General features: G+C 37.0%; 1 protein-coding gene across 1 annotated transcript in view; it reads left to right on the top strand.

Annotated features, from left to right (window-relative positions):
- The window catches only part of gfra2b (GDNF family receptor alpha 2b), a 59,316-nt gene that overhangs the window by 23,418 nt on the left and 8,416 nt on the right, over window positions 1–27,482 (top strand). The window contains exons 4-7 of the mRNA XM_057320261.1: window positions 9,908–10,292; window positions 22,461–22,570; window positions 24,380–24,520; window positions 24,847–25,034. Of these exons, the coding sequence (XP_057176244.1) occupies window positions 9,908–10,292; window positions 22,461–22,570; window positions 24,380–24,520; window positions 24,847–25,034 (824 nt within the window). The remainder of the gene's footprint in view (window positions 1–9,907; window positions 10,293–22,460; window positions 22,571–24,379; window positions 24,521–24,846; window positions 25,035–27,482) is intronic.

The raw sequence follows: 27,482 nt of genomic DNA, 5'->3' as shown, positions 1-27,482 counted from the left end.
TCATGCAGCCCTAATTCGCACAGTTGCAACTGTGTTTTTTCAAGGTTTTGATGAGTTTACTATTGTTCTAAGATGTGGAAAAATATATAAACAATGAGTAAGTGATCCGAAACTATTGACCAGTAGTGCAGGGGTGTCCAACGATTAATCATGATCAATAGCAATAAATCGCACCTAGAATAATAGTTTGTGTTTACATAATATTTGTTTGTGTACTGTGCATATTAATTTTGTATCATACATGTGTGTATATATATTAGGGCTGTGTATTGGCAAGTGCCTCCCGATACGATACATATCACGATAGATGGGTCACGATACAATATATTGCTATGTATTTTAGATACAATACAATACGATACGATACACATTTACGATATATTGCAATACTTCAAATAGAAAATGTAAAAAGTAGAGCTAGAAATACAACATGCTGTGCACCACTGGGGGTTTTCTGTAAGGATAAGTGTAAAAACATCCCTTACCTCTATAGAGTGGCCATGATGTGCGATGCATGGACCTTTAGATCAGAGGTTTGGGTTCTCAAACTGTGGATTGCGCCCCTCAAGTGGGTAGCACAGGGGAATAAGGTGGCTCACGCAAGTCACTTGGCTGTTGTGGTGCATTACAGTTAAAACACTGAACATGGGCAGTATGAAACCCCTGGTTCATCCGTGCTGTAAATGCGCTGGTGTCACATCCGTGAAAGTAATAAATGTCATTGTTACTTTTCTTAATAAACTTTTTGTCTAATGCACTGCGGTAGCCAAGTGACTTGTGTCATGGCTTGCGAAGCCTACAAACAGCATTATTTTATATAACTCATTACTCCATGACTTATTTTGAAGACCAGAGCACACCCACACATCAGCTCTGAGAGCTCCAAGCGTTCTTATATTTTTCGCCATGCTCACTTCCACTTACTTTTGTACATGCATATGACATGATTTAAAAAATATATAGATAGTAGAGGTATCACTATCGATACACTATTGAAAAAAAAAATATTGCGATAGTTACATGTATCGATATTTTTGCACAGCCCTAATATATATATAGAAAATATTTGCATGTATATTTTGGAAGAGTTCAGATGCAAAACCCTCTAAAAGCCACCTCTGTCAAAAATAAGATTATAATGTTGAGTGAATACTCTCCACACATAGTATACGTTACTCAATTAATTTAGCTTCAAAAACCCGCTTTATTTATTTTATGTTTTTTTTTTCCAAGTATATACATGTGTATGTGTTTATAAACACAAAATTAATATGCACAGTACACAGACATATTATGTAAAAATATTTTATTCTTGATGCGATTAACCACGATTAATCATTGAACAGCCCTACGGTAGAGTAATTTTTATGGGTACATTTGAAAAAATTAAATAAAAAAAGGTATAAAATATACATTTACAGAAATTTTGCAATCGTTTGTTACAACAAATGATGCAACACGCAGTGAAAATATCCCTGACAAATTTGAAGCACAGCCTCGATAAATATTAAACAATGTAAATGGGACTACTGGGTATTAGTCATGATGGCCATTCAAAAGACCACCAAGGAACAAAATGACTGCATTAACCATAATTGCAGCTTTTGAACAGCAGCCTCTATGATTCATAGCTTTGACCTCAAAGAAGTTTTTGGTTCTCATTTATTGTTGATTTGAGACGGATTCCATTTTCTTTCCAGTCCACCCCCACCCTTAGATATGGCTTGTTGGGGGGCTGCAACCAGTTTGTGGGCTTTAGGTGAAAGAGGCATAGAGGATGCAAATAGAGAAAATAAAATGCGCTCTGCTGTCTCGCTGATGAGTGTGAACAAAAGCTATCCCCCACACTGTCACAAAAAAGCTATTTTCCCTCCAATTCCTTATGTGACTGTTTACATTTCGCATTTTTTAAATCACAGCAGAGGTAATCTCGAGCCTTATATAAGACCCACTAGGTTGCCATTTCAAAAAATGTCCCATCTCCAGGGTTGCTGATGATTTAGAATACATACAGGCACATATCGTGCATCTATATTGAAAATGATTTGGCATGCCAGGGACATTTAGGATGTGAATGCAGAGGAAATATATATGCTGTCCTGCCCTTTAATTTACCCCGAAAATGCACAAAATGTAAATTGTGGTACACTTTAATTTGTCTAATGATAACCCAACAGCAAGCAACATACATTTAAAAAGATTTTTCTGCTAAAATAGAATAGCAAGGTTAAAGGATAAATGCATGAAATGACAAGCACACTCGACATCTCTGAGTTTGTAATAGTAATCTACTAAGTGACCTGAATACACAGGGCGACATAGATCTCTCTGTATTTGCATAATGCACATTGACCGTGCAGTACTTCTTAAGTGCCGGTAAACGGTGATAAAACGTGTATGTAACGCATGAATAAATACTTGAATTATTACCACGGTCGCCTGCAACTCTTCTAGGGCCATTTTATACAGAAATGTTAACCAACATTCTACTGCAGCAGATTCAGACATTAACTATTTCACACAAAGGCAGATCATTTCTGATTCAAATGAATTTGCAAGAATCACATGCATCATTGGGTTACTGCGGACCTATATAAACCCAGTAGGACTGCATAAATACAACAAACATATTCCAGATATTTACAAAAAAAAAACAAGAAATCAAAATTTTTGCATTGCAGCTGGGAATGTGAATATATATTTGTATATATATATATCTTGAATGATGTACAGGACATGGTAGAGAAAATTCTAGATATTAAAATATCTTTAGTACCTTTGACCTTAATATTTAATCTTTGCTATAAGGACATGAAACAAAAAAAAACATATTTATTTCTGGATATGTGTATATTACAAGCAAAATGACTTATTCATTAGTCATTTTGAAGATATGCTATGTTGTTATATTAAAAGATAAAGATAAGATATAAGATATAGAAGCTTCGAGTAGATATGGGGTTCCTTTATATAAGTTTTGAAAAAAGATGAACCTGATGTTAATGATAATAGAGAAAGGTGTTAAAAAAATCTATTAATAAAATCTATAAATTTATAGACTATTTATTTTTATAGACCAACTATTGTTGTCATTGTTAATAATAATAATAATAGTATTATTTTGTAAATATTTTATAAGGTTTTTTTTATAAGGTTGTAAGGTTAGAAGTGAATATAGAGAATGTGAAGCTGACGTCATGCCCTATGTTGTATGTTGCAGTGGCTCTGCCATCTTGGAAGGATCATACTCCACTGCTATTATTGTTTCGTTATGTATCGTTACTTGTTTTGTTTGATATATGGAGAAATCGAAAGTGAAAGAACCAGGGGCTTTTCCTGAACGACTCTGCGTAATGCTATAGTTTTTAACACAGCAAGACTGACCTATAAAACTATAACTATAAAAACAAAACACTGCATTGAACACACTAGCAGCCATCCTCCCAAGGTGGCGCAACATTCAACAGGGCGTGACGTAGCTTCACATTCTCTATTTGTAATAAATCGATAAAATTAACAAAAAAGAAATCCATATATGCAATTAGTTGCTTATATATAGTTGCTATTCTTAAAGTAATAGTTCACCCAAAACTGAAAGTTCTGCCATCATTTACTCACCCTCTTGTCATTTCTTCCGCAGAACAAAAAAGAAGATATTTTGAAGAAAGTTGGTAACCGAACAGCACAGGCCCCCATTCACTTCTGTTGTATGGACACAAAACCAATGCAAGTGAATGTGGGCCAGTTACCAACATTCTTCAAAATATCTTTGTTTGTGTTCTGCGGGAAAAAAGAAAGTCATACAGGTTAGAAATGACAAGAGACGACAGAATTTTAATTTTTGGGTGAACTATCCCTTTAAGCATACAGAGGTCACCAAGGGCCTTTTAAAGAACTGATCCTTAAATCAACAATTTTTTACTGTGTGTTCAAGCCAAAATCAAATATTTTTCTCCCGTAATTCCCTCCACCTCTGGTGAAGCCCCGTAAGCTGGCTCTCCTTGAAGATTTGTTAGAGAACCTCTTCCGCCTGTCATGAGATAAGATGAATATCGGGACCAAAACAACACACCTCCAAGCACTCTGTGCTTCAAAAGCAGAACTGGAAAAGCATTTACAACATAAAAATAAGCAGACATCTTGTTACACTGCATTTCTGTTCATTTATCCATGAACAGATGACCGCTCATATCTGCCTGCCTCTTTAAACCGAAGAACTGCTGTTCAACCTGGGTATGATAGATTTTCAAGACAGAAAGGGGAGATAAGAGGATAATAGAATGGGACTTTTAAAAAAATAGCCACACGAGAGAAAGCGGTGGAACGTTAAAAGATGTTTGCAGCGAGTGTTGCCAATTGATTATTGTGGAACAGCTAGCTAAGATGGAAGTGATGTTAAATGAGTGTTTATGCACTGCACTTGCCAGCACATTTGAAAGCAAGAAAAGGTTCTGGGTAGCACGGATTAATTTTTATTTTAACACATGCTGCATGCTTGATAATCAGATTTCACTCAACTGGTTTATAGTCAGAATGAAATTCAGGCATTTAGCTTTTAAGAGCACATAAACGCAAAAATTCGCAAATTTATTCTACTCAAACTCAAAATCAGGGTAGTTCTATGAGACGAATACCACTTGTTAACAATTTTTTAACAACTAATACCTATTGAGTACAGCTCTTCATATGCCCAAATAGGCATTTTTCTATGAATACAATTCCATTTAAAAATTTGACTAAATGGAAAAAGGATCAACACACTTTCAAAATCGCAACCAAAAAGCTTGCCAAAAAATGTTAACGCACCTAAAGTTACTTGATATGTTGATATTTGGATTAATGTTTGGTGCCACGACATTCTCTGTTTGTCATTTCTCATTGTAATATAATTTATGGAGAAAAAAAATACAATTGTGCCATCAGATTAATTTCCTTCATTACGAAACAAGTTTTATTTCAATAAACATTTCTAAAATGGATGACTTGGACCAAACAATGAAGAAAAAGTAGCCATTAAGAATTTGGAACAGATGCCGGAAGTATATTTGTGCAAATTCAAAGAAAAAGATGGCTACTTAAAAAAACGAAAAATGTTTTAGCACCTTTAGTCACAACATATTTCTCATAGGTACATTTGTGTGATTCTCATTTAATGAGTTTATCATTAGTCTAAAATGTGGAAATAATAATAAAGCATGAGTAAGTGACCTCCATATCAGGCATTACAGGAGATCTGTAGCAGGTCTTTTAAAAAAAACATCCCAGTAGAAATACAAACATTTATTGAATCTAGAATACATGATAGGGTCCACATTGAAAATACGTTACATAAAAATAAACAGAAACATACGGATTAACAACAGTAACAAAGTTATCATGTAAAATTATTAAGATTGAGATTCTTGTACAATAAACAGATATAAGCAAATGTGTTACACTGATAATATGAACTTGTCTGTACAAAAGGTCAACAATGCCATTCATTCAGTAACATCACATGAGGATCTTTGGAGTCAGTGTCAGCTCTTGTGCATGCTTTCATTAAAGCCAAAGAATAACTAATTAAACCACATTAATATTTCAGTTCAACTTAACATTTAAACTGTTAGGCGGATAGTATAATTAGTCATAATAGAAGCGTTATTACTTTCTCTCATCGACATCTACTGGAAGTAATGCCTCATTGCTGCTCTAAATGTAGTCAATCACATGATAAATTTAAAAACAACATCATCTAAAAAAATATGTTACCCAAATCTGCATTTAAACCCCACAACATCCCTCCAGCCATATTTTTTTTTATGTGCAATGAACACGATCATTGTGCAAAACCTGTACAGGTGTCCCTCATGCTGATGTTTATGGAAAAGAAATGAGATTGTGTTTGTATCCTCAATCATTGTGCTTAGAAGTGGGAAAGCTGATAGGAAGCTAAAGTCTAGCAGGGGTGTAAGGGTGTTTTTGCCAGAGAAGCAATCAGCGGACAGTTACACTTTCCACTTACATGACCTTGTGAGAAGCAAAGCCGCAGTGAGATCTGTTTTGAAGTCCTTGCCTGATTCCCTTAGCTTCAATAAAACATGTGTTAGTGCACTGCAGGAAACAGCGCTGAACCAGAGATACTGTAAAAACCTTGTCTGTCAGGGAGATAGGAAGGTAGCTCAGGCGTTGTGCTAATTGGCCATTGCGTTTCTATATGCAAACAATGTTTAGCATTTTGTCAGGCATGAAAAGCTTTTACTTTTTTCTTACACACAAAGAGCTTCACCCTTTGCAGACTGTGAGTTTTGTCAGCGTATCTGAAAATGAGATAATACTTTCGGAAGCATTCAGGAGATGCTGGCCAGTGGTCCTCGGGGCTAAGAGGTTAAAGCAACACTTTGTAGTTTTAAGACCTTAAAATAATGTCTCTAAAATTATTTCAGTGGTAGAACAACTCTTAACCGGATGAATTCTTACTGCCGCTGATACCTGAACAGCCTCATAGCGGCTACAATCACACTCTGTAAGTTGTGTGTTCGGGTCGGTAAACACAGCCCCGCCCATCCCCGGCCTGCGGAAGAGTGTGACAGTGCACGTTTCTGCATTCGCTGGTTCCATTGGCTTAGTAAACAAACTCAAATGTATTGCGCTGCACACAGGGAAGCTTATACAGCGACATTATTTACAACACTGGTAACAGACAATTGCGCTTATCAACCTCATGGGGGAACCCGTGAGCAAAAGTTCTAAAGTGTCGCTTTAAGACTCCTTAGTAGGGTTCGGTATCGTTTGAATTTTAGAGATTCCGATTCCGCCTATCGATTTTGATTCTTATCGATTCCAGTTGAAGTAAAACATTTAGATATCAACCTGTATGGTCATTTAGCCTTCTTATTGACTGGTTTATAAGCACCGTTAGCAACCATGTTTTGTCTAATTTATTACAATTTGCTTTATTATAACTACATCATGGTCAAACTGTTTTTACTACAATGAGACTATGGTAAATTTGTGGTTCGTGTGCTTTACTGCAAATACTATAGTCAAACTACAGTATGCTTGGTATAAGAAAAATAAGGTTAATTTTCATAAGGGTTTTTATTGAGATATCAGCAGATCACAAGTTAACACATGCACGTTTATGAAAATAAGAATTGATAAGAGAAATTTACATTTTAATTTCAAGTGTCCGATTCCTATTCTTTTCAATTCTGATCCAAATTCTAACCTTTTGATTTCGATTCCGAATTGGAATAGATTTTCGATTCCCAACCTCAGTAGGGACACTCTGACATTCATCATGACATAACAGTCTCGATGCGGAAGACCCATCCAGGTATATTTTGAAGCAATGGTTGTTCGGATATTTAAAGGACTCATAAAATGAGCACTTTCAACAAGTTGGTATGATTTATTAGGGTCTTCATGAAATGTCTGGAACATATTTTGCTTAAAAACACTCAATGGCTGTGTAAACAAAACCCTTTTTGTCTCGTCAAAAACAGCTATGCTCACATCAACCCGTTTTGGTGCATGTCTCTTTAAATGATAATGAGTTACAGCACACCCCCCATTCCGTCCGGTGAGTCAACACAACACATGTGTAGTACCATGGCAATGGTTTAGCTACATTATGTTTCCTGAACTCCTCTGCGGTTAGTTTCGTTTTAAACGTCTCAAATCATTCGTCTGGAGACTAAAAAAATCTGTCACAGCAAACAGCGCTCACGTTGTGCGTGTATGCTTGCCTAAAATCCACGGAATATGCACCTGCAGATCTCAGCGGAATTTTACATGGATTTTAGCGCTTGTCGTTGACAAGTTATAATGTTACACACAACGTGAGAGCATAACTAGTATGCTGTAACAGATTTTTCAGCCTTAGGACGAATGATTTGAGATGTTTAAAACGAAACTAACCACAGTGTTCGCCCGTTCATTAGCAAAACAATAGTGACAGCTTGCCGCAGCTAAACAAATTCATGCACATAATATATTAACATTCATACAGCTAAACTCCAAGTGCCCATTTGCCAAATAACATATAAATATAGAGTAAGTTTAACACTGGCTTTGAATGTTCTATTTAGCCCGTGACTGACTTAGCGCCCTTCGCTATCGTATGCTAATGTTATCGTCATATATATACGGTACATGTACGTCAATTATTGTTGATAAATATTACGGCATCGGCAGCTTTGTCTCGTTCAGTCGGTCTCGATCCCTCTTGAGGAACAACTTTGAAGCTAATCCTGCTTGCACTGTCCCAGGTTGATAAAGCACTCCGGCTTGAAGTGATTCGCACAAACAAGCAGGTTTTTACTTATGGTTTCTGAGGGATTTCCACTAAAAATAAAATAAATCCACTCCTGTCTCTTCCGAGGTTAGGACTCTGTGCAGCGACTACATTGCATGTTGTCCACGAACTTTAGCCATGGCGTGTGAATGTGAAAACAACAATGGCGGCAGCGCCGTGGGTGGAATTGTGTAGATTAAGGGGCGGTAATATTATAATAAGAGCCTGAGTCTACGTCACATCAGGAGCGAAATCTGAACGGCTCGATTTCTCACATGCTTACAGAGGAAGGCTTACCAAAACAAAGTTACTGGGATCTTGTTTTTCACGTTTTCTGGGTTGCTAGATGCACTGGGGACCTGATTATAGCACTTACACACAGAAAAAGTTTTGACTTTCATACAATGGGTCCTTTAAGGAGGAAAGCAAGGGACAAGATGTAACAAAGACCATTCAGGTCAGCTTCTTAAACTTCTAAACCAGTGCATCCCAAACTGTGGGTCGGGTTGGGCTAATAGAGGAATTGCGGAAGAATAAACTTTTTTTTTCTCCCGGGTTCTCACATTACAGTAAAAAACATGATAAAATTAACATTTATTTCTCTTAAGACTTATAATCATTGTAGTTTCATTCTTACCTTAAAATATAATGGTTGCTTTTCTGAAATAAATCCTGAAATATAAACCTCGATGATGTCTGCGGTGGACAAATGCGACCACCCGAAATCTTGGCCAGGATGTGTCCGGGAAAAATGGAACGAATGGTTAAACAAATGTCTTTGAGATTGAATTATGCGAGATAACTACAACAAAACAAAACAAAAATGAAAGTGCTGCTGTACCAGTGTTTACGTCTTGCAAAGTGATATAGAGGACCCCTTTGAAGTGGGTGAGGCTCTGATCCAAGTCAAATGGTACATCAAGCTAAAACATCTTGTTAATGTCGCTTTTAAACTACACAAAAGAGAATTTAAAGACTTTTTTTTTCAAATCACGCCATGTGTGACCAGTTTTAGTCTGAAGTGTGATAAAACCAAGCCATGCGCCTGTAACTACAGGATTTTCAATTCAGAATAGAAAGGAAACACATTTTGTTCCTTAAAATACCCTGGAGAAAAAGAAACCTGCAGTATCTCCTAAATGACAAGCTGCAGCAATTCCTCACTGTACCACCCGAGATGCCTAACAATAGCTTATCCCAGAGTTCTCATTGGGTAAAATCTAATTAAACACGCTTCAAAGGACAAAGACTACCTGACTACCACAAAACCGTCTGTGCATGCTGAAGAAAGCTATTAGAGCATGTTAGCTCTTATCAAAAAGTCAGAAAAGGTCATTATATGTCATAGTTTTCAAGATGATTGTGAGAGCCAAATTTGGTTACTACATTCTCAGCCAGGGTCGTATTTAATAAGCTTGTTTTGATGATTTTCATTATACAATATATTCATATACATGTATTGAAAAATAGCTTTATTATAAGAACACATGTGCATTGACATTTGCAAGTCAAAAGTAGGAAGCAACCGCATGCTGCCTGGATAAGCAGGCGTATTTCCACCTGACTTCTGCTATTTCTGTCTAACCAAGCATGATGACCCACACTGTTTCCCTTCATGTCTGCCGACAGCAATGGACTCGGCCTCCGTAAAAGGGAATCTGTGTTTGGATACGGGTAAGCCTTGTAACCCCTGCCTGGATGCTGCGAAGGCCTGCAACCTAAACGACACCTGCAAGAGGCAACGCTCGATGTACATGGCCACCTGCAGCCGTGCCACTCCGATACAGCAAGCTCAGGAACCCTGCAATCGAAAGCGCTGCCATAAGGCCCTCCGGCAGTTCTTCGACCGAGTGCAGACGGAATTCAGCTACCCACTGCTCTTCTGCTCATGCCGGGATAAAGCGTGTGCAGAACGTCGCCGGCAAACCATCATGCCTGCCTGCTCGTTCGAGGAGAGGACGAAACCCAATTGCCTGGAGCTAAGGAGGACCTGTCGCTCTGATCCGCTCTGCAGGTAAGGTGGTCTTAAAATCTTGATAGATTTGATTGACTGATTTGAGGGCACACAGCTTTTTTGTTGCACAAGTCATGTTGATTCATGTTAAACAGGTTTCTATGTTTGGGGCATCAAATCTTTGCAAGATATTTACACTAGCCAGCTGTCTTACGAAAACTGCGTTTTAAAATGAGAACGATCCTCGTTTATTTTGCCGTTTCCACATATGTTTCAGAAAAAAAATCTGCGTTTACACTACACTATTGAAAACGTATGTCACATGACCATACAGGCACGCTGGGCATGCACACACAAATGTAAACAGTTGTATGCGCATGCATACAAGTTGGTTGTTGATGACAGTTGGTTAGTAGTCACAGACCGGCCAGTACAAAATGAACATGATGGCGAGGAAAAGCATGGGCGTCTTCGTGTGGATAGATGAGGTGTTATCCATGTTATTAGGTATGTTTGATTTTATCCGACACCACGCAAGAATGATCGACGGATGACATCGCAGTACTGAGAGAGCGATTAACAAAAAGCACACGGAGCGGACAGTAGCAAGAGTTATGCGTTTTTAAAGGAAAACGCACTAGTATTAACGTTTTGAGTTTTGTTCGAGCAACTTACAGTAGTACACGGAAAAAACAACTAGCAGGATTTACTTAGTGAAGTAAATTTACTAAAAAACTGTGTGCAAAATATTAAGCGCATTAACACAAAAAAGTAAATCCTACTAGTTTGTTTAAAACCTCGGTGTGTACATACTGTATACATTTTTTACTTTCCATTTTATTTTATTACTTTGTTTTATTATTATTATTTTTTAATAATTTTTTTTAAAATTTGTTTTATTTTAATTTATATTTAATCATTTTATTTATATTTTATTGTATTGTTTTATGTTTTTTTATGTAACTGTTTTATTTTTTATTTCATTGTTTTATTTTATTTTTATGTAATTGTTTCGTTTTATTTTTTACATTTAATATTTTACTTTATTTTTTTATGTAGTCGTTTTATTTTATTATTACATTTTTTATTTAGCAAACATTTTGGGAAACTTTGGCAAACTCATTTAATATTCGGTCAGTAACAGTGGTAAAATTTATTTCAAATAAACCCACATCGAAACAGTGTGTCAAAGTAAAATGAACTGTTGTGGGGTATTATACATGTCAGTCAGATGGTCTCTTTCTGTCTAAGTGGGCAATTCTTTGCTAGAATAGCAGCAATTTCGACCACTGGCTATGCAAGACTAAGTCCACATAAACTGGAACGGACAGCTGAAACTGGAAGAGGTTGGACTTCATAGGTGAGCTATAAACTGAAACCCATGCCAAACATTAGATCAGCAGTAGATATGCTCCAAAACAGTGTAGAGATTGAATCAGTAGGTGGTCAAAAAGCAATTCTGCAGATGTAACCAATATATAATCTATACAGTCAAGGACACACACCCCATTAGAAGCTTATTATTGATCCACACATTGACGGACATGAAGTAACAGCATACTATTGATCTACACAGCCGAATGCATGGGTGAAGCAGAAAGGTTTCATCAGGATGAAGTTATCAGATCAGCACATATCATGTCTTAACTATCTCTTATCTCTTAATGTCAAAGAACAAAAAATCATTCATTAAACAAGTAACCAAGAAAGACTTGCGATCTATTAGTAACACAGAAGTATAGAGGTTTTATTGACCAGGGAGTGTTAATTAACCTAGTATGGTGAACTACAAGAAAATCAATTGATCGTAATGAAACGCCCCCCACTGAGTCCACAATCACCTTTCTCCCGTTCATGTGTCATTCATCAGCCATCATCTAGGACTACTAAAGACTATGTACAAATCTCAGTCCTCCAAAAGCAATGAGAAACACTATAAAAGTCACATCGTTCGCATGCTTATAAAGAAAGTTCAGGGTCATGGTTTAGATTTGATTGAACTGATTTAATTGGTTGTGCTGGTTTAAATGAAAAGTCAATGAGATGCCCGATTGTTGTAAAAAACTAATGGCACAATTTTTTTTATTAAGCACTAGGGGTCATTCCTGTTATGTAGCACTGTTAAAATGAATACGATTATGTTGTCATTAAAGGTATGACGTATTTTTCTTGTAGATATATGCTCTGTTCAAGCTCAGGCTTTATTAAATATAGCCAGATTATATTTCATTAACCGTGGTAAAAAATTAACAGAATGCAACGTAACAGGATGGAAATTAAAGGCATAGCTCAGCCAAAAATGAAAAGCCATTTACTCACCATCATGTCCTTTCTTTCTTCTGCAGAACACACAAAATATATTTTGAAGAACATTGGTAACCAAAAACACTGACCCTCATTGACTTCCATTGTATGAACACAAAACCACTGACATATTTCTCAAAATATCTTCTTTCGTGTTTCACAGAAGAAAGAGTCATATAGTGGTTTTGAACGATATGAAAGTGAATAAATAATGACAGAATTTTCATTTTTGGTTGAACTATCCCTTTAGGGGCTTCTTGTATTAAATAAGATACTGCTCATGGAGGGATTCACAGTTTACATTAAAACTTTAATATTATCATAATGTATTTTTATAGAACATTTTGCAATGATTTAGATACACCGCCGTTGTTTTCTCACCTAAAAAATAAGGTGTCACATTCTGAAGAAACTGGTATTTGTTCGTTGTTAACAAAAGTCATGAGGGAAAGTGGCATCAAGGCCACAGGAAAAATGAAACTGCACTTCACAACAGGAATGACCAGTATACAAAACCCCAAAACGCTGGAGAAAACGCGTGCTGACGTGAGATTTAATCTATCGTGCCTTCAACAAGCGTATCCACTGCATTCCAGCCCTCGTCCTGCTTATATTACCTGGATGGAAACTGGCTTCAGGCTTTCTTGTCCTCAAACGCTGTATGATGTATAAACTGAGAAAAAAAGCTAAAAGCCCCCACCATGCCAGCCCTTAGGACTTTGGCTGCCCTTTTTATCTGTTGTAGCCTTCAGAAATCACCTTGCCTTTCTCACAGCAAGACACTGGAGGACATCCAACAACCGAACCATTTCACAGTGACCAGGCTGAGTACACAGTAACTTTAAAGACACAGTCATATGAACTGTCACACCTGAATTGAATCCATTTGATACATTTTATTTTGCTGAAAAAGTGAAAGATGAATGATAAGCAATCGTTTTTTATTCCTTATGTGACTGATTGTTTCAAGCACATGAAAGATGGAAAACAATGGAAGGTATGTACAGTAAAACTGCAGTTCAGGTCAGTCTATACTGTAGGCTTTATTTACAGTGACCATCTTTACATCGACTGACACTTGCATTTATTCATTCAAACATCATTACAGAGTTTATGAAACAACTGCCACATTAGGGGCTTCAATTCTTTCTCATAATACTGATAGCACAATTCATTTTCTTTTTTAAAGTTGCGTTTCGCTTAAATTTGTACTGTTTCTTTATGAAGTTTAACATGCTGAATACGAAAATCACATCATTTTTTTCTACCATCGACGGTACTCACAAAAAAACAATACAAATATTTTAACACATTTATACATTTCGGTATTATTACTTGTACGCAGAAATTACAAGGTACTGGCATAACACTGAGCTCAAAACAACAGTTTAACATAACAGTTACTAAAAGCGAGTCGCCCAAAACGTCAGAAGTGTACATTTGATAGTTTTTGTCTTTTATGGCTAATACTGTCCTCCCGTTCCAGACGTATGTCACCCATCATCGCTTCATCCCACCTTCCCTGTGCTACAGAAATTTCTAGAATTTTCTGACAGTGACAATTGGAAAATAATTTTTTTAATATTTGAAAATTTGTACAGTTTTTGTTTATTTGCAATATAACGATATATTGTAATTAATGATTACAAAAATTTACTTGAGCTAAATATATACTAAAACATTGATGCTACATGAAGATAAATATTACCACAATAATTAGCAGCACAGAATTGCACAAGAGCTATAAAAAGGTCGCGCGAAACAACACTTTGTTACACTATGATGTATTTGGATTGTCTTTCATTTTCACCTTCTGTTTAATAGTGCATTGTAACACATTATATTAACATTTTTTGCTGTTTCTTTAAAATCATTCTGTGTGTTTGATATTGTCCACAATCCTTTAGACCAAGCATACGGATTAAGCTTAAGCTATATGCTGGAAAAGCTTGCCCTATAGGCTCTTATTTAAGATTTTGTGTGCCTACAGCAGTTCTGTAAATCATTCATGGTTTTGTTGCTCAAACGTGGTCCTGAATCCCTCAGACCACTAGACTTCTCAAGACGCTTCACTAGATGCTTATTTATCCACACAGGCGTGAACATGCACACATGCACCCTGGAAATAAATCATTTAAAACATGTCTGAGGTTTGAAAACAGCCACAATGATCAAGTCCCTAAATGGAGATTTTTAGAGATGCATTGATATATCAGCCAATAATCTGTATCATCCGATAAAAGCAATTTTTCACACTTTCACATGGTTTTTGACATGATCAGGGTCGATATATCCCGTCAATCAAAAGAGGACAGGAAAATGCAATGAATGTGTGCTCTGTATACAGAAAATGTTAAGAAACATCACCAGTTTGATGTTTAATATTATATGAATTAATAACATACAGAAAGTTGAGAAATATTAATTTAATCTTCAGAATTATCGGCTACCGGTATTGGTGAAGAAATGTTGTATCGTTTTATCTCTACTCATTTTTCTTCAAATCTTGTCCAGTTTTTAAATAATTAAATCACTTTGATGCTGAAAAGATATAAAAAATAAAAAATCAAAGACTGATTTTGAACAGCTGAAAATGGCACGATCAGGTCAAGGTTGGATGTTGTGAACGTATAAGCGTTCCAAAGAGGACAAAGCTAAAGTGCAAGTGTGCTGACAGCATCTCTCTGAGGAAAGCTGAGGGAACATCTTCCATCACTGCACGAATTTGCTCTAAAGAAGAAAGATACACACCCTAAAATAATCCCTTTCCTGAAACATTTGGCCTTGATACTCCACTTGTCCGAATGCACTGCGTGTACTGTCTGAAGATACCCCTACTGGGCGGAGGCCAGAGTATGATGAGAAATAGCGCCATAACCATCTGTTCAGAGATCATCAGTGATAAGCGCTTTAATTAGAAAATTAGCAGGCTGCCATACAAGTAAACCACATTGATGCTAATTAAAGTAGAGATGCACCAATTGTTCGGTAACTGTAATTATTCAGCTGAAAATAGCAAAAAAGCATGTTCGGATGTTTGGCTGAATAAGTAAAATGGCTCAATAAATTTTACTGAACGATGATGTTTTTGATGAGGCGAGCAAGCAGCAACCAGCGCAGAGAGAGAGAGTCGCATGCTTTATAAATGCAGCAAACATGTCGGCAGTGTGTGGAAGCATATTCAAGTGTCAGAGAAAGACGTGGCGCGGGAGTAAATTCCAAACCTTACCGATCGGTAACTTTGGTGTACTTCAGACAGGAGCGGGCGGTTTGACAGTCTGACAGGGCGGTCAGCTTTTGTGGTCAGAGTCTGGAGGAGAGACGTAAACCGAAATGGTTGTCAGTCAGCATCAGCATGCATTGCTTGCATGGATGTTTTTTTCTTAAAATAATTTTGCAGTGCAGCCTATAATAATCCAGCAGTTTTCGTTTATTCATATTTTTGGTTTATAATGTTGAATGACACGTTTTAATGAAGTGTTTTGTTGTAGGTGTACAGAGTACATTCTTTCAGCAGTCAGTTATAGACCAAATATAGGCTATTCAAGGGAGAGGGCTCGATTTTTTTAGTTTGTTAATTTACTTGGAATGTTAATGTTCACAGTTTTGTCTTGAAAAGCAAGACAAAATATAAAAAAGCGCATTTTGACCACTCAGTTAGTAAAAAAAGGCAAAATAAATGCGAAAAACCATTTGGCCTTAGGCCACGTGTTTTTTTTTATTCGGCTTCATCCAAGAATTTTCATTTCTGTGCATCCCTAATTTAAAGGCGTGTATTGAATGTTTTGCAATGTTAAACGCATTTTATCATATAAATAAACTGATATTTCCTCTGGCACCTAAAAACTAAGGTTTATAATTAGGGTAACTGCATAACATTGAACTGGTAAATGTACACTAAATACAGAGATCAGATTCACAATTCACTAAATTACCTTAAAGTTAATCTGACTACCTAGTCCTACAAATGAATCAGGGAATTGATGTCTTTATCCGAACAAGCAAGGCAGTGCACACCTAATAAAAGTGCTTTATGATGCCAACCCTTATGAAACAATTTGAGAATATACCTGAAAATACAATTCGATATACTGTATAATAAAATAATTGATTTCTATATATTGGAACTAAGTGCTTATATTTTTAAATATAAGAAAAGCAGCAATTCTTTGTGTATTATTCAATATAATTGTAATACTGCAATATTGCAATGTATGACTTTGATCGATTTAAAAAATATAAACAATTACTTAACAGTTAATATACGATATATAGGAAAATATATATCTTTGTGTAAGGGAGAGAAGAAACATTTTTGGCTGAATGGTTCTTAATACAATCTTTAACATCCGAAGAATCTAGTGTTTCACAAAAGGTTCCTTGTATTGGAAAAAGGTTCTTCAGACTATAAAAAAGAACCTTTGATTGTTCTTTTGGTAACCAAAAATGGTTCTTCCATGACGACCTTTTGAAGCACCTTTTTTTGGGAGTGTTGTTTCACGCCACACCACTACTTACTGAAAAAAAGCAGATAAGCGTTTCAATCAGTTGAAACAGATAAACTATTTTAAAGCAGATGAACTATTGTCACTTTAAGAAAAAAAATGTGTTATGTTAGAAGCGTCCTTTTTTTAGATAGTTACTTCCCAATATTGTGCAAGTAATGCATTATAGGTAATGATTGGTGAGCTCTAACAACACAACAGTGCCAAGCATGAATCTGAGTACACTGGAACAAACAAATGAAAAAATAAAGAAAAAAAATAAAGTTCATGGACCTTTATCACAGAGAAACAGAACACCGGAAAGTGCTTGTCGAAGTGGTGTATCAATTTTTCCGGTTACGTTTGTTGCATAAACAAAGCAATCTTTTAATGAGTGTCGGCAAAATGATTTCAAAATCCAGACATTTTCAGAGACAGGAGAAGAGATATTCTGATGATAACTGTGAACAGATTTTTACAAACTCAACCAAATTTGTAGTTTTAACTCTTATGTGGTGTTCGGGTCTGTGGGACCCGTTTTCATTTTTATCGAAAGAAAAATGATACAATTCATTATTTTTTCAATTTCAAACTCATTGGCCTTGGCTTATTTTCTGTGAAGAACCTATACCAGGACACGCACACTGTACACCCCCCTACACATTTATATTACATACAGGATGTTCGGGTCCACTGGACCCAGGGCTTGTAAAATTGTGGAAACATAGGTTCTGTTTACCTTCATTGTGTCCTCTTCATGTCTGGGCCTCCTTTTAGTATGTTTGTGTGTGTTTGTGTGTGCCTGTGTGTGAGAGAGAGTGTTTGAGAGTGTGTGTAAGTGTGAGTTTTCTGTTTCTGCCCCTGCCGTTCCCGCAAAAAAACGTGGAGCACTTCAATTCATAAATGTGATCTAACAAAGGTACAGGGCAAATATGAACCATATATGCTGTTTAGATTACTTATAATTGGGATGAAGTAAACATCTTTTAATTATTTTAAAACCCAAAACTGCAGCGGGTCCACTAGACCCACCAACACTGGCTGAGTAACAAAAATATGAACACCACACAAGGGTTAATCCAGCAAAGCCGATCTGTGAAAACAGTGGCTGGTAAACAAAAGTCAGTGCTCCATATTAGTGATCAGTGTGATGAATAAGATCAGAATGTGCATTTATTTGTATTAAAATGCATGTTTTATCACCTACTGTGTGTGATTTTTCATTGCATGTAATTCACAAATACACCAAAAATTCATTAATATTCAATGTAGTCGAGCTGTCATCGCGTTACTCTTTTAAGATTAATTAAGCGTTTCATATCATTGTGTTTCTTTTAGGCAGTTACCATGCATTCAGCTATTTCAAGGACTAACAACGCACGTAAGCAATACTTCTCTTACGAAAATGCAATCTCTATAAAATACGCATGGTTTTACTACAAATATATACTACACTTTCACTATAATAAAACCATGTGTAATTTCCATAATTGGTGTCATATTTGTTTCAAATGAAATATGGCCAGTAAGAGAAAACAGGACTGTAGTAGGTTAGAAAAAAAATGAATTTATTATTCAGAATGTGCATTTGGATGGGAAATAATATTTATAGGAACATTTCAGCAAGTTAAAGAGATCCTCCGTTTTGAAACGCATACTGCACACAAACGTACTTCTGCATGTTATTTGAAAAGAAAGGCACTTCATTTCGCAGTATAAATCTCACCCATGCTTTCCTCAATTATGTTGTGTCAAGAAATTGTGAAAACTGAGGTAAGGAGGTCGATGATCAGCTTTAAAGCAGCCGGGTGCTGCAGTAACACTGCTGGTCAGCGGATTCAGCCATTGGTTTTAACTGTGTTGCTGCTACCGGAAAAAGCCACACACTGCTTCGCTTACCGGATACAGGAAATGTGATGAAGGTCCCTTGGATAATGAAGCATTCAAAAACAGAGCCAGGAGCCAAAAGCTACTTGTTATCTGCCTCGCATGAATGCATATTTTTTTTAAACAAATGTTCAGTGACTCGCTAGACTGGTTACACGATCAGCACCGTTTGCTAAATCAGTTTGACGTTAAATTGCCAGACATACACGAGCTGGTCACAAAAGAGAAATGACATCCAAACCCTTTCATTAATTTTCTGTAACCCCCGCCCACCATTTAAGAGAGAGTCGCCACCGTCTGTCTCACGCTCACACGTGATTTGACGATTGTTGCGCATGATGTCATGCAAATAACGGGTGACATCCATTTAGTGATGTTCCTTAATGACATAGCAGGCCCCTGAAGTCTTCTTGAGGGAGGCGGGGGTGATGGTAATATGAATGCTGATGATAACAGTTAACACTCCAACCCTGCAAATCTGTTACCAGGGGCCTTCATTTACACATCTCCTGCCCTTGTGCTTCCTTGAGCTCGGCAGAATGTAATTAACGGTGTAAATCATCGACTCCACAGAGGGATTTGTTCATTTAGCTGAGTGCTGTTATTACGTTTCTGGTTTTTAACAGAAAAACAAGTCGGCCCGTGTGCACCTTTCCTGCTTTGCCATTCAAAATATGTTATCACATAAGAAACTTTATAACTTCTGTGAAATGTAAACACCACAGCTTTGTCACATAAAATAATTATGACTTATGCTGTGATAATATGCCCAAACATTTTTGAAGGTCTTATTTAAAGCCATGAATTACTCACCCTCAAGTTGTTCCAAACCTGTATAAATTGCTTTGTTTGGTTGAAGAATGTTAACAACTAAGATTTCTGGGGCATCATTGACTACCATAGTAGAATTTTTTTCAGACTTCTGCCCGATTAACCGAAAATAAATATCACGTGATTTATGCACAACTTGTGAGTGAAGTGCGGTAAAATGCTGCTGCATCCGAAAGCCAGAGGGCGCTCTCGTGCGGAAACTCCAAATACGCACTGCAGAAGAAGACCATAACACGTTCTAGAATGTAGGAAATACCCAAGGACATCTTTTTATCACTGTTACTCAAGCCTCATCAGGTATTTTTATGATAATAAAGTATATTTATAATGATCATGTTTGACGGGTGTTGCTTTTTCAAATGCACATTATAAGCGACTTAAACTCGCACTGCTTTTAGATCGAGCAGCATTTCCTACTGATCCCAGAGCCGTGCTTCACGGACAAGCTACGCATCAATAAAATAATCGATACCTTGCATTATCGCAGCCAGCTCGGTTTCAGCAGGATTTAGTGGTAACCGCGGTTAACCGTGCACATGTCAGACGCTTTGAAGAATTCAGGAAAAAAATTCTATGCGTATTCCCGAAGAATGAACTGTGGCCACTATCAATTGTGGACAAAAGGATTGACAATATTGACAAAATATCGACAACGATGTCGTGATATTTATTGCATTAAAAAATAAACAAAATATGCTATCAATCTATTTCAGAGAGAGAGAGAGATAGAGAGGTCTGTAACCATTGTGACTCTTACAGCAGCATGTAAAATGTATGCAAAACCCCATGTTACTTCAAGCTTGTATGACTTTCTTTCTTCAGCAGAACACAAACCAAAAATATTTTGAAGAACATTTGTAACCAAACAACATTGACCTACATTAACTTCCATTGTATGGACCCAACACCATCGAGACATTTCTCAAAATATCTTATTTTGTGTTCCTCAGAAGAAAGAGTCGCACACAGGTTTTAAATTATATGAAACTGTCAAAATTCTGTCATTATTGACCTACGCTTATATTGTTCCAGTCCTGTGTGTTGGTATATTTTCTGTGCAACACAAAAGTTGTTTTTTTTCCAAGAACACATTGCTTTGATTGTGCTTTTTGTCCTTTTTGGAGCTTGACAGCAGTTGTCACTGCCGTTGTACTGCACAAGCTGCAAACAGTAGTGATTCTTTAAAAAAAATCTCCTTTTGTGATAAACCAAAAAAATAACAGCGTACAACCGGAACAACATGAGAGGGAGTAAATAATAATAGAATGTTCACTTTTGGGAGCTCAGCTATCCCTCAAAACCCTATTCTGACAATATCAAAAAATAACAAAAAATGTATTACCCCTTATACTTCGACACAGTAGAATTGAATTATATTGTAATAAGCCTTTAAATAATTGAACAATATTCTTGAACTCCTACATCTAATCCAGCACCACTTCAGAACGCCCTTCCAGGGGTCCGCTTCGAACCGCGGTCTCATCAGCATGCGCGATCGTTTGATTGCTGATTTTACACACCTCATTGCTTTTGCTTTGCATCGCTGCGACTCAGTGCTGCGGTTATCTAGAGATAAATAACAACACCGATTTTTTTGGTCCCTTTTCACGTTCTGTCTTGTTGGTCGTATGTATGCATATATAAATGGTAAAGTCAATAAAAGCATAAAAAAGGTGGAAAATTATAAGATGAATGAGACAACATTCTAAAAAAGTTTATAATACATGCAGCTAAAATAATGTGAGAGCGTCTTCGTTTGTGTTCTTGTTGTAAAATGCAGCCCTGTTAATGAAAACTAAATCTAAGCTCGAGTAAAAAAACACAAATAAAAAAATAACAACATGGAAGAAAACAGCATCACAGCAACATCCATTTGCATGTCAATAAAGCAGAGTAGAAAGGATGACCTTTTTGGCCAGTGCCCATGAGAGTGACGCAGATTCTGTTCTTTGTTCCGCGAGGTAAACACCCAGCAGGCAACACCTCCCGAGTGCGCTCGATGGTCAAAACAGCGCGGTTAGTATTCACGCCGCGGCCGAGCCCGGGTCGGGGAGTCCGCGGTCCGTACAGCAGTGCGGGGCAATTCGACGTTAATCGGGGTCCCGGAGGAGGTTGCGAAGCACGAGATGTCCATCTCGCCAGCGTTATTTAAAGGAAGGGTTATGCTGTGCTGTTGTTCAGTGTGGAAGGAGAGAGTTCATATTCAAGAATAATACTAATGTGACCCCCTGCCCACCTTGGGTCTGTTTGTGAATGCGTGCGGCCCCCTAGGAAGTGGCTGTTTGAGGCAGATTGCTTGAGCTGGAGAAAGACCACATGGAGTCAAGCAGAAAATAGCCTTCAATTGGAACCCCACTAGACGCCAGTTAGGTCTGGTGGAATGCATTCATATTGCACATTCACAGCTGTTGTTGTCTTTTGTATTAGACCGCCAGTGAAAGCAGACACAACAGCAGTGATAAATAACTGTGGGAATAAATCCTTCCCATATTTCCCTTTAGCATTATCGAAAGGTGCTTGACTTTTGAAGCACCTTGCGAAGAAGGTCGGTGGGAGTACACAGAGCGGTTATATATGAGTAGATGATTATCCATGATTTCTATAATACAGTATTCTAAATCTGGATGGATTGGTATGTTATTCATGCATTCATCTAAGTCCTATTCATTCAAATGTGTTAAAAATGTTGAATTCTATCATTTGTTTTGTTTGTTTGGATTAGATCCAGACTGGCAGACTTCCACATGAATTGCCAGATGACGACGCATTCCATAACAAGCTGTCCTAATGATAACTACCACGGTTGTCTGGTGTCCTACGTTGGACTCATCGGTGAGTGATTATAGGAGAAATCTGCTTCACGGCAATAAAGCGCAGGAATTTGCGATTGCATTTTAATGGATTGACTAACTGCAGTGTGTATTGTTACCATCTTTAGCAGTTTTTATATAGTGAGACATCTAGCAAAATATTATGAAGAACAGAAGATAGTGTTGCACATAGATAACGCTGACTTTTTCTGACTTTTCTGACTTTTTTGTCAGAAAAATCAAACTACAGGAGTGACAAAGTCATCCAACAGCAACTGAGAGCATGACAAGACACATGAAAACTGTGATAAAAATACAGAGCATCTTTTCTGTTATTTTGTTTCTCCAGTTTTCATTTTCTGCAAACAGAAACAATATTTTTATTTGAAATTTGGTAGAAATATTGTTAGTAGTTCACAGAATGAAACAAAAATGATCATTTTACCTAAACACACACCTATAAATAATTCAGAAAAACTGAAAATAATTTTGGAAAGGTCTCTAAATTTTTTCCGCGGCTGTGTATACATATACAGTATACAGCGCTTAACAAATTTATTAGCCCATCTGTCATAGTAAAGCGGAATCTGTCAAAAACCTTTTTTTAATAATAAATAAAAAAATAAATACTCTTTATTCACACATAACAACTAAGAAACTTGACAACAACTTGCCATTCTTGTTGGCATTGTGTTATGTACTTTTCCACAGTCTCTGTTATTGACTGCATTGTGCATCTAAACCCAAAATAATAAGTGTTTTACTATTTTCTTCTGCCTTTGTAACAGTACATTCAAAAATTAATGTATAACAACAATTATTATGTATTTTAGCATTAGAAACACTACTGTGACGAAAGAGATTACACATACTGCTGGTTTAACCATTACAGAAACATAAAAAATTAATGCTTTTGGTAATCACCAATACTGTTAGTTTAGGGCATCTGTGGCACACTTACATTGGGTGGTGGTCTACAAATATTTGTTAAGCACTGTATGTTAAATTAATAAAGAATTCATAATTACATATTTTTAATCAGAATCAGAATTTGCTTTATTGGCCAAGTGTGTGCAAGCACACAAGGAATTTGTTGTGTTTTTTATAAGCTCTTGGTACATAAGAAAAACATATACACATGACACATGACATGAGAACAGGAACAATAAGTAAGTAAAAAATAGGTACTTACTTACTAGGAAAGAAAAAGAGAAAAATAAAATATAATAATAATAATGTTGTGTACAGATTTGTGCATTTACAGTATATACAGCTGTATAAATAAAAAATATGCATATGTATTCACATAACACTTGAGAGAGAGGCGGTGATTAGGAATGAAGAAATGAATTGCAGAGAAAAAGACAGGTATTTGGTAATAAAAAAGGTAACAATTCTGTGTTAGCTGTTTAAGATGGTGATGGCATTGGGGATTTTTATGCCTAGATGTTCTGATGAGCAGAGATCTTTAACGTCCTCATGAGGGACGAAGTGAAAACAGGCTGTGGCGGGGTGACAGGGGTCTGTGATGATGTTTCGTGCCTTCTTCACTCTAATCTGACTAAATTAACCATGGTAAACTGACAGTCTTACTTAAGCAAGGAATAACCAACAGCTATTCAAACTTGAGCTACAAACCATAATCATGGGGGTTAGAAAATCTAAATCTGCTCATAATCCAAACAAATTCCTCTCAAGGACAGAGCAGACCAACAACCTCTGGCCATTACACTCAGCCGAACAACACAGTCCTCCAGACAGCCACATCTATAAAGCAACGTTGCTGCCTCTCCATGAATATTTATGAGAATCTCTGTCCTTGGCCTTACAGGATCAGATGTGACTCCTAACTATGTGGATTCCAGCCACACCAACATAACCATTTCCCCTTGGTGTGGTTGTCGAGGCAGCGGAAATCATGAAGCGGAATGCGAAGCCTTCCTGCGGGACTTCAGAGAGAACCCGTGTCTGAGTAAGTGGAGATGAGACGGTCCTCACGTAACCTGCTGGCTCACGCCCGGACCAGACATCCTTAAGGGCTTAACTTCAATAGCATGTTAATGAGAAACGCTATGTCTTGCTGTTTTTATTTTGTATACTTGCACGAAAAAGCCACAGCTCTGTTTGTTGTAATTATACAGAAAGAAGTGGCAAGAACAATTCTTCAAAATTTCTCCCTTTGTTTTTCACGTAAGAATATGATACAGGTTTAAAATGACAAAAGGGTGAGAGTCAATGATGACACAATATTCCACAAATTCTTATTTGGTTAGATAATTTGTGTTTGTTAATGTGCAGAAAATGCGATCCAGGCGTTCGGATATGGTACAGATGCAGGTCTAGTTCCCATCACCGAGTCGCAGTCAGCGGTGCCGTCGGTACGGACCAACCTGCAGCCGGCTATCATCAACAAACACGTCATCAGCTCAAATGATGTCAAGCCAATCGACAGTGCATGCGTTTTCTCCACATGCGCTAACCTTCAGGTTAGTCTACAGGTGTTTTTGTGCGCAGCAGTGTTGTTTGCCCAGCGACTGCAAGGATAAAAGTGAAGACATTGATGTTGACGATGAGCTTCAGTTTGGTCGTATTAGAGCTGTCAGTTTAACACGCTACATTAGTGCAAGTCATCTAAAAATAATGTTACAAATTAATACAATTATTTATACGTCCCTTACTTGTGCATGATTCTGTAATAAGTAATTTTCCATCAGAAGCGTGTAAAGAACACTGCAGCTCGGTGACGCTATATAAAAAACTGGCGTAACATTTTTTTAACATTTACATTTTGTCTTGAAATATGTTTTTTTATCCATTACGCTCCAAGAAACCAATAGTGTGCACAGAAAAAAAACTATTTTCAAAACCCAGAGTACTTATATCACTCTCTGCGTGTGTTAACAAAACACACAAATCCATTACACCCTGCATGGTAAAATCTAGGGCAAACCTAGAGGACAGCAACTATTACAGTCATTAAAATAACTGAGGGAAGAAAAATCTCTCTTTGTGGGAAAAATCCATGTTTTACCCAAAGATACGCCGAGTGTCTAGTGGAAGGTAAAATACTTTTGTATAATTCAGTGTGCAGGTGAATAATTCATAAAACGAGAGCATTCATGGGCTCATGCAGGCCTATTCGGAGCGGACTTTAGGCATGGATCTCCACACCAATGAGCTCTGTAATACCTGCAGAAAGCAGTCTGGTACGATTCTCGTCAATCTCAATGGCAGTTCCTCTGCTATTTTTGAATGGTTATTAATGGAAGGAGCTTCTTGACCTCAGAATGTTGCAAATACCAAGAGGACCAACGCTAACCAGACAAGCTCCAGAATGGAAGTTATACACTATTACGCGAACACATTGTAACTGTTGCAAATGGAAAAGGGAACGATGACATTATATGGAAAGAACAACGGGCCATTAAAATGAGCGAAGACCTGAGGCATCGTGTATAAAACTTTGAATGTGCATACAAACAGTTAGGAGCATATGGAGCATACAGTTTTGACACTGTTCTGTTTTCCAGTAACATTGTAGAACACAGCCAAAAGTCAACATTTAACACAGAGGATGGCTGTACATTGCGCTGTTACGATACTCTTAGCCCCTGTTTTGGCACCCAAGATAGCACAAGTACGTCTGTAAGGTGTCTTCTGAAAATCTGAAAAATTGATACACACACATACATCTGTGAGAAGTCTATTTGATGTCTGCATTTACATCTGGAAGACGATACTGGATTCATGATTACAATTGCCCCAAAACTGAAATTTTAACAACAGATTTATCTCTAAAACATAACAAATTTCCAATACCATTTGTGAGATTACATTCAAGATTAAATGGAACCTTATGTATGGAAATTAATAAAAATTGAATAGATTGGTCACTGAAAAATAAGTTAAAAAGGAATTAAGTAAGCTACTGTAACTGCAGTGGAGTCGCTAGGCCCTTTTTAGGTGGGCTTTAGCCCCCCTAAATTTCTAGCTTAGCCCCCCCTAAAAAAATGTGAGTAATTATGTCATTTGCACAGGAATTCGAGATCGCTTTAGTCCTCTCTAAAACTCTTATTATGAAAACGGCGGGTGAACGTCATAAGCAGGGTGTGTGCATTAACATGACATCTGCATCTTTGCCATTCTTTGTTATAAATGCAGCTTACATAATATGATGTGGGAGCGACCCTTTCCCATCCACTGTAAAAAGTTTTGTCTGCGTTCACCCCTCATCACATGTTAACTAGTTGTTTACCTCCATCACAATGAAAGCACTTCACACCAATGACGGCGTACTTTGTTTTCTAATCATGATGATATTGTAGCGCACAGAAATGTGTCATTCATGATGAAGTGCTATTTTATTTTTCTGCACCTAGTTATAGAGAGCTGACAGTAGTTTTGAGAGCCCCGGAAAGACGATGGGCAGATAGATTTAGTTCAGAGCCATAGACATAAGAATAACTAGACCGCTTGTTGGCTGCTGGATCGTACATCAACGGCGCCGCCATATTGGTCGTGGTAACATTTCCATACAAGCACATGCAAGTGGATGGCGGAGCTGCAGTTTTTCTGGATATACACACATTTAATAACCAATTTCAATAGTACGGACTTGAGCGAAGTACGGAAACGTTTCGTCTTCAGGTATCGACGGTTAGACATTAAAAAACACATTTATTATCACAAGGAATGGTTAAAACTCACGCTTGTCATATTTTTGCTTAATTATTGTGCAGACACCTTTAATGTGCTATATTTTAAGGTAGATGAAATGTGCATGATCAAAATACAGCTCGTTTACTTTGAAATATTAGGAAAAATTGAAATGGTTAGTCTCATGTATTACTTTATGCTATTTCATACTATTCATAATGTACGATGGTATTATGTGTTTTACAAATATGACATAAATGTTTTACTGCTGTAACTGT

The sequence above is a fragment of the Triplophysa rosa genome, linkage group LG22, assembly GCF_024868665.1.
Source record: "Triplophysa rosa linkage group LG22, Trosa_1v2, whole genome shotgun sequence".
Taxonomy (NCBI): domain Eukaryota; kingdom Metazoa; phylum Chordata; class Actinopteri; order Cypriniformes; family Nemacheilidae; genus Triplophysa; species Triplophysa rosa.
This window is presented reverse-complemented; position numbering and strand designations above follow the sequence as displayed.